Source organism: Erpetoichthys calabaricus, chromosome 1 (assembly GCF_900747795.2).
Source record: "Erpetoichthys calabaricus chromosome 1, fErpCal1.3, whole genome shotgun sequence".
Classification (NCBI taxonomy): Eukaryota; Metazoa; Chordata; class Cladistia; order Polypteriformes; family Polypteridae; genus Erpetoichthys; species Erpetoichthys calabaricus.
Genome location: NC_041394.2, coordinates 290,070,893 through 290,084,713, shown reverse-complemented (window position 1 = coordinate 290,084,713; position 13,821 = coordinate 290,070,893). Strand labels below are relative to the sequence as shown.

Below are 13,821 nucleotides of genomic sequence, written 5' to 3'. Positions count from 1 at the left end.
TTGGCCTGAATATTTGTGCTTGGATTAAACTACTGTATACCAGTCCAGAAGCTTCAGTTTGTATTAATAAAATTTGCTCAGACTACTTTAAACTAGAACGTGGTACCAGACAAGGATGTCCCTTGTCGCCACTGTTGTTTGCAATCGCTATTGAACCACTGGCGGTTCACTGCCGAAATTCTCATCAGATAAAGGGGATTGTCAGAGAAGGACTGGAACAGAAAATTTCTCTATATGCAGATGATATGGTCTTATATATATCGGACCCAGAAAACACTGTCCCTGTTGTTTTAACAGCACTAACAGAATTTCAAAAGATATCTGGTCTTAGAATTAATCTGAATAAAAGTATACTCTTTCCAGTGAACTCACAAGCATATAATATTAAATTAGACACCCTACCTTTTACCATAGCAGATCAGTTTAAATACCTAGGGGTAAATATCACAAGTAAACATAAAGCTCTTTATCAACAAAATTTTGGCGTCTGTATGGAAAAAATTAAGCAAGACTTGCATAGATGGTCAACCCTTCATCTCACTCTAGCCGGAAGAATTAACATTGTTAAGATGAATATCCTTCCTAAACTTCTCTTTTTATTTCAAAACATTTCAATATATATCAATAAATCGTTTTTTAAACAGATTCAATAATAACCTCATTCATTTGGAACTCAAAACACCCACGTATCCGAAGAGCGACCCTACAAAGACCTCAGGCAGAAGGTGGCATGGCTTTACCTAATTTTCAGTTTTATTACTGGGCAGCAAACATACAAGCCATAAAAACCTGGACACAAATAAATGCACATACACAGGCTTGGTCTGCAATAGAAGTAAAATCCTGTAGTACTTCTTTATATTCCCTGCTCTGCTCTCCAATAAATGAAAGTTATCGCAAATATACTAATAACCCAATTGTGCTTTACTCACTCAGAATATGGAACCAAATTAGGAAGCATTTTAAGATGGAAAATCTTTTATCAGTGGCACCTCTGCAAGGGAACCACCTCTTTCAACCTTCGCAAGTATATCCAGTTTTTAATACCTGGAAAAGTTTTGGGATTAAAATGCTCAGAGATCTTTATATAGACAACATATTTACATCTTTTGAACAATTACGTTCAAAATTTAACCTCCCAGCTACACATTTCTTTTACTATCTTCAAATTAGAAATTTTGTTAAACAGAAATTGCCCGATTTCCCCCACCTTGCACCCTCCACAATGCTGGAAAAAATACTGCTCAATTCCGAGGAAACAAACACTATTTCCGCAATATATAAAATCTTATTAGAGTCCCTACCTTTCAAAGATCCAAGAGGACATTGGGAAGAAGATCTCTTAATCAATATATCAGAAAAGGAGTGGAAGGTAGCAAAGCAGAGAATTCACTCGAGTTCTATATGCGCAAAGCATAGAATTATTCAACTAAAAATTATATATCGAGCTCATCTGTCTCGCTTAAAACTGTCCAAAATGTTTCCAGGCCAGGATCCAACCTGCGACCGCTGCAACCAAGCTCCTGCCTCACTGGGTCACATGTTCTGGGCCTGCACCAAACTAACATCATTTTGGACAAAAATTTTTAAGTGCCTCTCAGACAGCCTTAGTATCACAATCCCTCCTAACCCACTAACAGCTGTGTTTGGTGTCCTTCCAGATGGACTTGAATTGGAGAAGGACAAACAAACGGTGATTGCATTCACTACACTCTTGGCACGCAGACTTATTTTGTTAAATTGGAAGAATCCTAATTCTCCTCTTATAAGTCAGTGGGAAACTGATGTTTTATATTATTTGAAATTGGAAAAAATCAAATTTTCAGTTAGAGGATCTGTACAAAATTTTTTCAAAACTTGGCAGGATTTAATCAATATTATTTTAGAATAAGAGAATTAACTATTATTGCATTTAACTCCCTTCTCCATCTCTTATTTATATAGATATTTACTTCTCCCCTTCTTTTGTCTAATGTTGCCTTATTAAAAAGCTTAAAGAAATTTTCCTTTAGCTAAGCTCTCCTTCTCAGGGATGGGGTTTGATTTGTTTTCAAATTTGTTGGGTTATAAATTGATCTGTTTGTATGGAATGATTACAATAAAAATTAATAAAATAAAAATATTAAAAAAAAAAAAAAAAAAAAAAAAAATGCAGGATCACAATAACTACTTTGTGAATAGTTCAAACTGTGCTCTTGTGTACTTTTATAGTATTGCCACCATAAAGAATAATGAATAAAAGATCTGCTGGCAGAAAAACATTGTACTAACAAAATATGATGTGTGCAGTTTAATGGCTGCACCCCCCCCACCTTTGATCAAATGTGATGCTTTAGAATTTCAATTAGTCTTCTGAGACTAATTGAACAATCTGAATAATCAAAGTGTTGCATAGTATATCCAGAATAATGTACTCCTGATGGTGACATTCAAAACTTTTAATTCAATTGTTAATATTCAAACTCTAAATATGGATTCTAATATATAACACATTTAAATGAAAAATAGAATTTTTTTTCTTTGTTTAATAAATTAAAGAGTAGAAATGATTAAATCAGCAGCTTTTATAGTCATAGCTTTTTAACAAGACACGTTGAAGCAACAAATTCATTGGTAATATGGTAAAGAATAACAATCTGCATGCATACGCACCTGTATATCTCAGGCATATCTTTGATCATTAGCCTCCATAAATACTTGTAAAGATACGACAAACTGGTGAAAGCCCATTCTAACAGCTCTGTGTCTTGGGTATCCAAAAGAGAGGTGATAATCAAAAAGAAATCTTTAAAGTGAGGGTAAAAATCAGTTTGAAGATCTCGGGCCAGCTGCACCACTAGGCTAAAAGACAGGAAAGAGAAGCATTAACATACACACAGACCAAAGCCAAGTTACAAAAGTGACACAAGAATATGGTTGTGCACAAAACAATTTACATAACTTGAATAAGGAATATCTCTCTATTATAATAAAAAAATCTTGGGAGAAGAGACGAAATGTGACTTTGTGCCAAGAGATTTAACCATGCCCTGGGCCAGAAATAAAAGGCAAACAGTAGATGACAAAGTAGAACATTGTAAAGAATTCAAAAATATTGGCGCGATACACATGCAGAGCAGGTTAGAGATAATGAAAGTACTAAAATTCGAAAGTCTCAAAAAAAACGATAGTAAAGATCGCTTTTTTTTTTTTTTTTTTTATCAAAACCAATACTGCATGACACATACAAATAATAAACACAGTTAAAACCTTTAAAAAGAAAAACAAAATCTATCAAATGCTCATAAAGATACTCAACAAAAAGATACAAGGCTAACATGCTTAAAAGGTTTACAAGTAAAAAAAAAAAAAGACATGTTATGCTACAAGCCTACTGTTTAACCTACTTATTTACCTCTTTTTAAAAATGAAAATGTGAGATGCTGAACTTAACACTAGCTTGTTCACTATCCAAACTCATATGAGCAGTGCCTATTTTAAAGAAAGGACAAAATAAAAAGGTCCAAATTCATTAATGAATTAATTGGCCAATTTACCAATTACTGGTCAATTCTTTTGTAGTGAAAAATCTACTGATTAATTGGAGCATCATTATTATTTTCTGTAATGTGTGCAATGTCCACTAATGTACCCACTGAAGCTAAAAATTAACCCAAAAATATGTTAAGATTTGATACTCATGAACAAACAAAATGTTCGTATTGGTGTGCTTCATATAAATTCTGGTCTGCACGTCCTCTTGACTGAGTCTATTTTATCAACGTGACATTGGCACTTCTGAAGATAAAACATTAGTTGGTACTTTATTCCAGGGGCGAGTCAAATATTGAACAAGTTTACAGCATGCAGGTTCCAGATAAATTGCAACCACACTAACCAGCCTGGTAGCTTCACAGCCATACCATTTTGTGGAGGTTTACTGCAAAAATAAAGAACTATCCTTCTCAATGTAAGACTTCATATTAGATCCTAATAAGATTAACCACCAAGATGACAAAAATAGTTGATTTTAATATTTTAAAAGTAATAAATGATTACCATTTATTTTTGCTTGAATTTGCTGGCTCCTCATGTTCTTTGCATAATGGTTTAAATATAAAGGCTCAATGTATAAATACAATAAAATCAAGGAAAGGCTAACAAAAAAAATGAATTTCACAAAATGTCTGTTACTTTGTTAGCTATGGTAGTTGTTTTCACAACAAATTTCCAGTGGACATGTTCAAATTAAATGAATAAGGAGTGACATTTTACAAAGCAGATTTTCCTTTTTGTTTCAACCTGATGATGCCTGCCCTCATTGTAATCCACATGATTGCCAGGCTGCCCGACATTGCATCCAACCATTTCTAGACTCCATTTCCATTCACATAATGCCAGGGGACAGAAGCCTCTCCTGGCTTTATTCATTTATAGACCCTGAGCTATTTGGATCATCTTTTAGCATGTCTTTGTCCACTTGCAAATGTACATGCCAGACTGTCTTTCCCAATTCTGTGGTTTCTTGATTTATATATTATCTCTGCAAATCAACCACCACTTCCTTATGGTTCTTATTATAATATAAATATTCAACACTGTTCTAATGACTAAAAAGTTAGTTGTGTTTCTCTCAATTTACTTCCACAAACATTAGCAGCACTGTGCCAATATGTTTATAGTTTCTAAAAATACAATACAATAAAAATTTATTTTTGTATAGCCCAAAATCACACAAGAAGTGCCCAATGGGCTTTAACAGTCCTTGCCTCTTGACAGCCCCCCAACCTTGACTCTCTAAGACGACAAGGAAAAACTCCCAAAAAACCCTTGTAGGGGAAAAAATGGAAGAAACCTTGGGAAAGGCAGTTCAAAGAGAGAAGCCTTTCCAGGTAGGCTGGGTGTGCAGTGGGTGTCAAAAAGAAGGGAGTCAATACAACACACAGAATATACACATAATATAATAATAATTTGAAAAAATTGCCAAAGTATATATCTGCTGTTCTTTCAATGCTGAAATCTGTTTTGAAAAAAAAACTAAAACTTCATGTGTTGAGGATGTTTAAAACTATACATTTATATTTTTACCAAAATGCTCAAAGGAAACAATCTCTTGTCTGAAAAACATGCAGAGACATCACATCTCTGTGGAAAAACTCAATAGACCAGGGCTATTCAAATACAAATTCAGTTGGGGCAGATTTTCACACCAAGAAATTTAGCTGGGCCAGATATCTACAGCAGCCAGGAAGCAGCAGGTAATGACAAATTTTAAATCAACACAAATTAATGCATTTAAAAACAAGTATTGCTTATTCATCATTTCCCTTTTAAATTTGGTCACATCTGAAACATACACATCAAAAAATGTATAAAACAAAAAAAAAAAGCTATTACTGAACAGAATCTGAGGTAGTAACATTACTTTTTTTCCCCACTTTCAAAATAAAAAAAATAAACAATTTGCTCACATCTGACCGAGGCACATTTCAAAGTGCATAAAAATGTAAAAATGTGCACAGTATTAGCAATAAATTTGTTTCCTTTTTGAAATATGAGATCCTCCCTCAGTTTAAAGGGGTGATCATGACAGACAATGGATTTTTTTTTTTTTTTTTTTTTTTTTTTTTTAATAGAACTTAAACTGTTTCATCCACACGGTTTTAATCACTCATATGACACGAGGTTACACTGGAGTTCCACAACACGCCTTTCCTGTGGACTTTTTCTTTTACAGCAAAAAAAAAAAAAAACTACCTGAGTAAATGTTTAAGAGCAAGGCTGCAAATATGGTGTGAAAGTGGATTAGTACATTTATTCTTGGGCATCAAGTAATGAGTGATTAATTATAAATTATTACTATTATTTTTACTAAATCATTTTCCATGTTTCTTTGTTGATGAGCTTCCATTGAAGAATTTATTTGTAACAGAACATATTGTGCGCACTGCAAAACGACTGAAGTAACAACTAACAAAGTGGCATTTTTCTATACCATTTTAACAAAGTTTACTGTCCGCCGTCAATCATAGAGCAGCCCAGTAAAGCAACTGCAATACACCTTCACCCTGAAAACACCGACTTCATCACATCGCTGTGTGTGACGAAACAGCGGCCAGGTGACTGCTCGTACATATTTACTGACGGACAGGCCGGCATTTTGCATGAGGTATGCGTTAAATCAAAAGAGAGAAATGGGTACGCCCTGCATTGAGATGTCATTCTACCCAAAGCCTACTCCACCCTTGGACCCAAGGTTGACAAGGTAAATGCAGAGACCTTAAAACAGGAATGAAATGGCAGACTCGGGAACAACAGGTGAATATTTTCAAGATTTTTTATGCATTTAAGTAAAAAATTACTTTTAGGATCTACTTACTCCAAAAGTGGCTGGTAGGCAAGGCTCCGTTTAACCTGAAGATGGGTCTTCAAACTCTCAACAATTGCATTCTGATGAAAAACCAGCTGGTTGAACGACTGGCACTTAGTGACAACCTCCCTAAAAAATGTCACTATAAACAAACAAAAAGAGGTCATAACAAACATTTGGCCAAAAAACACACAGCATGTATATCCATGATTTATAAATGGATTTAAAGAGCATGCATTTACAAAGAAAAGCAAAATATACCCACAACTGACCAGGCAAATAAATATAAAAGATTACTGCATTTGCCAAAACTTGGACAGTAGAGTGACAATCTTTCAAATAACATCTGAAATCGTCATAATCAGAAACAAATCAGTCACTCACACGCTTTTGTGCTTTAAAATACTAGTTTTAAGGCAATTGTGCAATAAAACTGAAAACTCTCCAGTTCAAACCACTGGCATTTCCTAGCATAGCACCAGTGAAAACTTCAAATTCACTAGTCTTTAATTCTCCTACTACTTCTTATATATATTTCTCCTACAAAATTCTTAATATAGTGAACTCAAGCTTCTCAAACATACTTTTACTAAAGTTCTGTTTTGTTTATTGTATTTAACCAATTTTTCTGACACCAATTGCACGCCCAACAAAGCTGGAAAGGGGTCTCTCTCTGAATTGCCTTTCCCAAGATTTCTTCCATTCTTTTTCTCCCAACAAGATTTTTTTTTCTTTGGGAGTTTTTTTCTTGTCTTCTTAGGGAGTCAAAGCTGGGGGGCTGTCAAAAACAGGCCCTGTTAAAGCTCATTGCAGGACTCCTTGTGCAACTTCGGCTATACAAAAAAATAAATTATTGTTTCTGTTGTACTGAAAAACTATTTTACTGCTAATTTTTGTAGTCCTATGTTCATTTTTCTGTAATAATTTCAAGATTTTCTGAGAAATTAAATCACCCTCCTCAGGCGCTTCAATTGATCGACAAATAAGGAAGGAAAAAAAGAAAACTTTAATGTGGAATAAAAATTAAGTCTGATGACACTCTCAGACTGTGTCCCCAATGTTATACTGCAAACTACACTTCTGGAAATAACATGCCCAAATTTTGAACAAATAGTAAGCCCCATGGGATGCAAAGAACTAGACCCAAAATTCCAGATGTCTGTGATAGGCTGGACATTAAAAGATATAATGAATATCACAAATCTCAATCAAATATTCTAATTGCTGTAGGAGAACACATACATGCATACATTAAAAAACCCTTACCAAAATGTTCTGTTAGATTCAAATCTCTCCATTTTTTCAGGCTTTCAAAAAAGTAAGTTTCAACTTCCTATTGCAGAAAAATTAAAAATATTCAACACAATAAACTAATATCGCAGAGATAAACTGTTCAACAAGCACATAACAGTAAATATTAATAAAAATCACTAATCATTTAATTTGTTGTAAACCTAGGAAATTATACCAGTTTCATATGCATAAAAGATACCGATTTAAGCAACAACTCTTATCCTTTGCTTAATATATATGTATGGCTTCTGTTAGTAATAAAATTATATCACTCACTACCTTAACTGTACACCTCCAAAGAAAAGCATGCCTGCACAAACAGTTTATTCTACATTACATAATGGTTTCAAGAATACAGATACTTTAAAAATATGAGGCACTAACACTCATCTTGCATTCTCCAAAGATTCAACAAACATTTTCTTAATTTCAGGCTAACTTCAAACAGCATTCCTTTTTTTTAGCAAATGACACAATAAAACAGAGCAATAATGTGTAATTAAGAAAATATACCATGAAGCTATATTGTTGGTTTTGTTGCTTTTAAAAGCTGTTTCTAAAAGAGGACACGATTGCAAATTGCAATTTACCCACTTACTGTATTCCTCCTTTGAAAAATACATGTCATTAATAATTATAATGAACACTACGACTGTTTAATTGCAGTTTACCTGTAACTATCATATCGAAATATTCGGAAGTCTGTGTTGTAAACATTAATACTTACCTCACTGTAACTTCCAGTTCTATCAATGCGATGAACAACATCAATGTTGACATTTGCAAGCCTCTCAGAAAACGTAAGAAACTGTAAACGGAAAGAACAAAATCGAATCCGTTATTCCAAACGTTATCACTTCTACACAGACCGTAATTTCACTATTTTAGTCCACAGCATAAATACTGTTAAGACCACACTGACACTCTCTTACATTTTTTTACTAAGCACAACTTTAATTTGTTAGCTTATAATGAAAACTACTACAAAGGTAATATCCACTTCTTTAAAAAGTGCTTACAAATCAAAATAACATACAGTCTCCGACCAAAAGAATACCATTTCAAATTGCTACTAGATTAGAGTATCTGTCTTAAAAGAAAACACATAAACATGCAGCCTCCACACAACTTACCCTAAACGTGTTTTCTGATTTGTGATGTGAAGATTTAGTCTTCATTGTATTCGTTAAATTTAAAAATATCACTCAGATATAAAAATAACCATTAAAGCCGAGTAATCAGAAATCAACAAAAAACAGGACATTTAAAAGTTTGCAGTGAATGCAGACACGCTGTTACTACATGGGCGCCACCATGTTGCTAACCTCGGAGTGGGCTGGACATTTTTGATCACGTGGCGTTCTATCGCTCTCCAGATGAGACGGAAATACAGTTACGTGTCTGACCCTAGTGGCTTTCCGTAGTCGAATTTGGTAAAATCGTTGTTCCCCAGTTCTTTCCTTATTCACATTTTCAGTGTTTGCTGTTGTTGTGATGTTTAGTTCAGACAGTTCGGAGGCAACAAAGGAGCTAAGCTTTATCTTGTGCAGAATGGTGAAAATATAATTTAATAGATTTTATACCAACTCATACGACCGGTGTGTGTCAAAATCTGAAATCACGAATGGTGTAGAGACTTTGATTTTTTTTTACTTTCTCTCTGGATCATCAATTTATCATTTTTGGCCTTAGTCCCGGAGCTTTTACCTTTGATTTAAGGTTACGACGCAAAAGTGGAAGTTATTTATTTCCTTCACAGACTGTGCATAAACGTGCGACTAATTTATAAGCAATAAACCTGTGATTCGTTACAGTAGGAGTACACGTTAAGCCTACGATGTTGCAGTGGTTCTTAACTTTCATTCATCCAAAGTCCCCCAGAGAACCACAATAATTTGTGATGGCCTCACTACGTGATAGTTCCTTTCTTGTACTTTTACTGCATTCTTGACAAAGGTACTTGTTTTTGAAGTTACATTATTATTTTTCTCTCTTGTGATTTTGTTTAAATAACCGGCTCAGGTTGGTATTTGTGTGTGTAGTTGAGAGTTTGTTTCTATATGGCCCAAAAATCAGTTGTTATTGTTGGCTTTCTTTTGTTGTATTCTTTTTTTCGTTTTATCAATAAGAATATGATCACAAATAGCCTATATTCTGCTATGTAAAAACCTCTGTTGTACTGTGTAATGCCACTGCCTGTGTATTTTAAAGCTTAATATAAAATAAATAAGCTATTTCAAAAGCAGCCCTCATGTGTTTACTAAGTAACAATTGTTTGTACTACTACCTGAATTTCTTAATCATAACATGCAAAGAGTAGGCATTTTTAGGCATAAATAATAATCAGTAATTAACCAAATACATAATTTGTCACTGAAGATATTTTTTGATAACAAAAGCTACTCAGTTCTTGATGTGTTTAAATATTACTTTTTAATTTAAGCATACAATGATGAAGTATTTATGAAAATGAAAATAAATATAAAATAATTTTTAAAATGATTTTATAGTCGCAGATTTTTTGATAACTTAATTTCATTACTTAATTACCTACTTCATTATCCTTTGGATTTAGCACTGGAAAATTTCCATTAGTGATAGAAATATTAAACATGTGGAAATGCAAATTGTTTTTTTTAATCCACATACAACAATTAAGTCAACAGACAACACAAAAACATCCTGAAGAGTGGTGGCAGGTAACCCGCAAAAGGACAGGGGCCACCTCAGAAACTCCTGCAACTTTAAAAAGTGAGGGGAGTGGCAGCAACAACGTTGTAAATGAAGCTGAACTACCATCTCCAAGATATTGTGCCTTAAATGTAACATGATTTCAATATTTGGAAAAAAAAAGTTTGACACCACTAAGGTAGCTTGATTTTTAGTAATTTAAGAATTTTCTGCTGTTCTAATAATTTCCAGTGATCTTGCTGTTCAAATGTAAGTTTTTTGAGGCCCCCTAGTGGGCAATGAGCACCCCAACCATTTGAGAACCGATGCAATATGGCAAGGGTGGCCAACTCCGATCTGGAGAGCCACAGTGGCTACAGGTTTTCATTCTAACCATTTTCTTAATTAGTGATTAGTTTTTGCTAGTAATCAATTTAATTTGTTTGCTATTTAAGACTCTGACCTTTACATCAGTCTGTTATTTGTGAAGATTGCCTTCTAATTAAGCAACTGGGTTGGAACAAAAAACCTGCAGCCACTGCAACTCTCCAGGAGATGGCCACCCTAGTGATATAGCATGGATATGGATAAGGACTATCAGAGGATGACATCTAAAAATATAAAGTAACCATATATATATATATATATATATATATATATATATATATATATATATATATTTTTTATATTTCCTGTTGTAATATGTACATATACAGTACTTCCTCTTGCAGAGAAAATATGCATATTGTCTATTTTCATGGTGGCCCTTACTGGTTTTTCTAAAAACAGTGCCAAGTAATGACATGGTTTAGCCAGCTGTAAAGTTTTGTGGGTGAGAAAAGTCAAATTAAATTAGTTGATTGACACTACAAGTTAGAATATACTGAAAATGAATCAAAAGAAAACAAAAAAGAGCTGAGGCACCAGCTGGTGATCCCTGTTTGATGTCCAGGTTAAACAGACTTTGCAAAAAAGGTATTGGGTGTTGTTATGTCACACAAGTATTAGCTTGTTCTCTCTGACTTCTGTCCTCACTGAGCTCCTGGTCAGAACTGATGCTTTGCTTGCAGATCAGGTGGTTCTTATGGTGGTAGCGGAAGAGGCTGGTTAACTGGCACAAGTGACATCAGTGTTTCACGGATAAATCCTCCTCCATTCCAAGGCAAATGGAAATTGGGTTGGGTTAATACAGGTGTTACATTCAAATTCTTCCTGGTATTCTTTAACAATCCCATACCAGTAAGTCACACCCTATGCTCACGTGTCTAACAATAAAGTATTTGTTCTTAATCCCACTTGTGTAGAAATATAGCAACTGTATGGTACATGAAAAAAAGTAGACAAATTATTAAAGTAATAGCAATAGAAAAGCATCAAATCAGATATAAACATTCAATGTTTATTGGATAGAACAAGTAACAGACAACACAAGCAATAGTATAAAGCACACTTAGTAACAAAGAATTAGTAATGGCAACTGATGGGTAGTTCAAAGAGAGCCCTGAAATCTGTTAGTGTGTGTTTGTACTAGGACAAATTGTTGTCCCACACAGTCAGCATTTCCACCATTGTAGATAGGTTGATTATTCCTGTTTATTTAGTAGAGTGGCTCCTAACAGGAGCAACCAAAAGAAGAAGATGTAGTAGAGTCAGTCTCAATCTGCCACCTCAGGTGTTTTTTTTTAGGGTTATTTGCGTCAGTCTTGAGAAAAGGCACCCCAGGATGATGCCTTGGTATGTAACCCTTTAATGAGACTTATGCTAGATGGATGGATCAACCTTGTCTCAAACTGACATAGAATATATACACAATGCAGACCAACAAATGGTCTTTCAGGGGAGTAATAACTTGTATTTGCTTTCCAGGAAGTGTTGCCTTGATGATTAAATGTTGGACTGTAAATCGTAAGGTTGAGGGCTGCTTCTCTACCACTTGTTTTCCAGAATCCCAAGTCTGAACAGGGCAGTTAAGTTGCCAAAGATCCAGCTGCAGACATATGGAAATAGTTGCATCGATAAAGTTTATAAGCCACTTTAGATAAAAGAATCAGCTTAATAAAGAAAATTAGTAGAATGTAATTCTTGTCAGTGTATATACAGAGGTGTTATTTGTAATTAACAGGAGGCTGCTTGTGTCTTCATTAGGCATGTACAGTATTGCCACAATAGAGCATTATTACAGTGTATTTAAGTTCTGAGCCATTTTTATTAATGATATAACAAAGTCCGCTCTCCCTGAGTCATGCTATATATGTTATTCTGAAATCGAGGATGTTGAGTCAGTGATTATTGCTGCTGCTTCAGGCTAGTTCTCAGTTCCAAAAAAGTCAGTCTTTGTATGAATCCTGACCATTCTCTCTGCGTGCCTGCTTGTGATATTCCAGATATTCTCCTACACCCCAAAGACAACGTGTGGTAATCTAACCGGTAAGTAAATCTGACACTGTAAGAGCATGGGGCAGCATTGCTTTAAGATCTTTGTTTAAGTGTTCACAATTGTCACTTTTTTGAGAAATCTGAATATCCTCTCCATTAGTGCATGGGTTTCCCTTCCATATCTCTGAAATGCGGCAGTTTTACTGACTGAATGTGCAAAACTTGCCTATCACAAGTGAGTGTGAATACGTGTTGTCCATATTACTAACCGAGAATGGTAAACCGGAAGGCACGGACCCAGGTACACGGCGATGGACGCAGGAGACAAAGTGCGCAGGCGCCTACAGCACACAGAAAAGAGGATTCTGCACTGCACCCCAGAGTCAAACGGAAGACACTACGGGGTCCGCAAAGGCCCACAAAAATAGTACGGAAGGCGCGAGAGAGTACGAAAGGCGCATGCGCCTACAACGCGCTTCTGAAGTAAACGTCCACACTACACAGCATGGTCCGGGTAATAAGAATAAACGAACTCTCCGTATTAAACGTTCGGCATCCTCACACGTCCAAACCATATAGCATATGTGAATCACATTACAGTGATGCATTATTAACAGTACAACCACAGAAAACGTTCCGTATTAACAGTAAGTGCAATTATCCATATTACTAACGGTAGACAACGGATAACTTAATGGAGTCACGGTCACGGCTCCAAAACGATCCAGCTCAACTAACGGAGCTACAAAACGAGCCCGCATAGATAAAATCATTAAACGTGGGCGCCTACAACGCGCGTCTGAAACCTTCGAAGCAAAACTGTCTCGGCTCCAAAACCAAACAGCTCGACTAACTGAGCTACAAACACGAGCCCGCATGGACAAATACAATGAACATAGACGCCTACAACGTGCATCTGAAACTGCGGAAGCAAAGCAGGCACGGGTTCAAAACGAAACACCACAACTGATGGAGATACACACACAAGCCCGCCTGGATAAAATCAATGAAAACAGGCGCCTACAACGCGCGTCTGAAATGCCGCAAGCAAAGCAGGCACGGGTCCAAAACGAAAGAGCTCGACTAACGGGGCTACAAACACGAGCCCGCCTGTATAAAAACAATGAACGCAG

The 13,821-nt window shown here is 35.4% G+C and overlaps 1 protein-coding gene across 2 annotated transcripts in view; it reads right to left on the bottom strand.

Moving 5' to 3' along the window:
• Positions 1 to 8,981, bottom strand: part of utp20 (UTP20 small subunit processome component) — a 154,666-nt gene extending 145,685 nt beyond the window's left edge. For both annotated transcript variants that reach the window (XM_051928458.1, XM_051928462.1), the window contains exons 1-5: positions 8,776 to 8,981; positions 8,370 to 8,450; positions 7,616 to 7,682; positions 6,359 to 6,491; positions 2,653 to 2,841 (exon numbers count right to left, since the gene is read on the bottom strand). In XM_051928458.1, coding sequence (XP_051784418.1) covers positions 2,653 to 2,841; positions 6,359 to 6,491; positions 7,616 to 7,682; positions 8,370 to 8,450; positions 8,776 to 8,820 — 515 coding nt within the window. In that variant the 5' untranslated portion in view covers positions 8,821 to 8,981. The remainder of the gene's footprint in view (positions 1 to 2,652; positions 2,842 to 6,358; positions 6,492 to 7,615; positions 7,683 to 8,369; positions 8,451 to 8,775) is intronic.
• Positions 8,982 to 13,821: the final 4,840 nt, after the last annotated feature.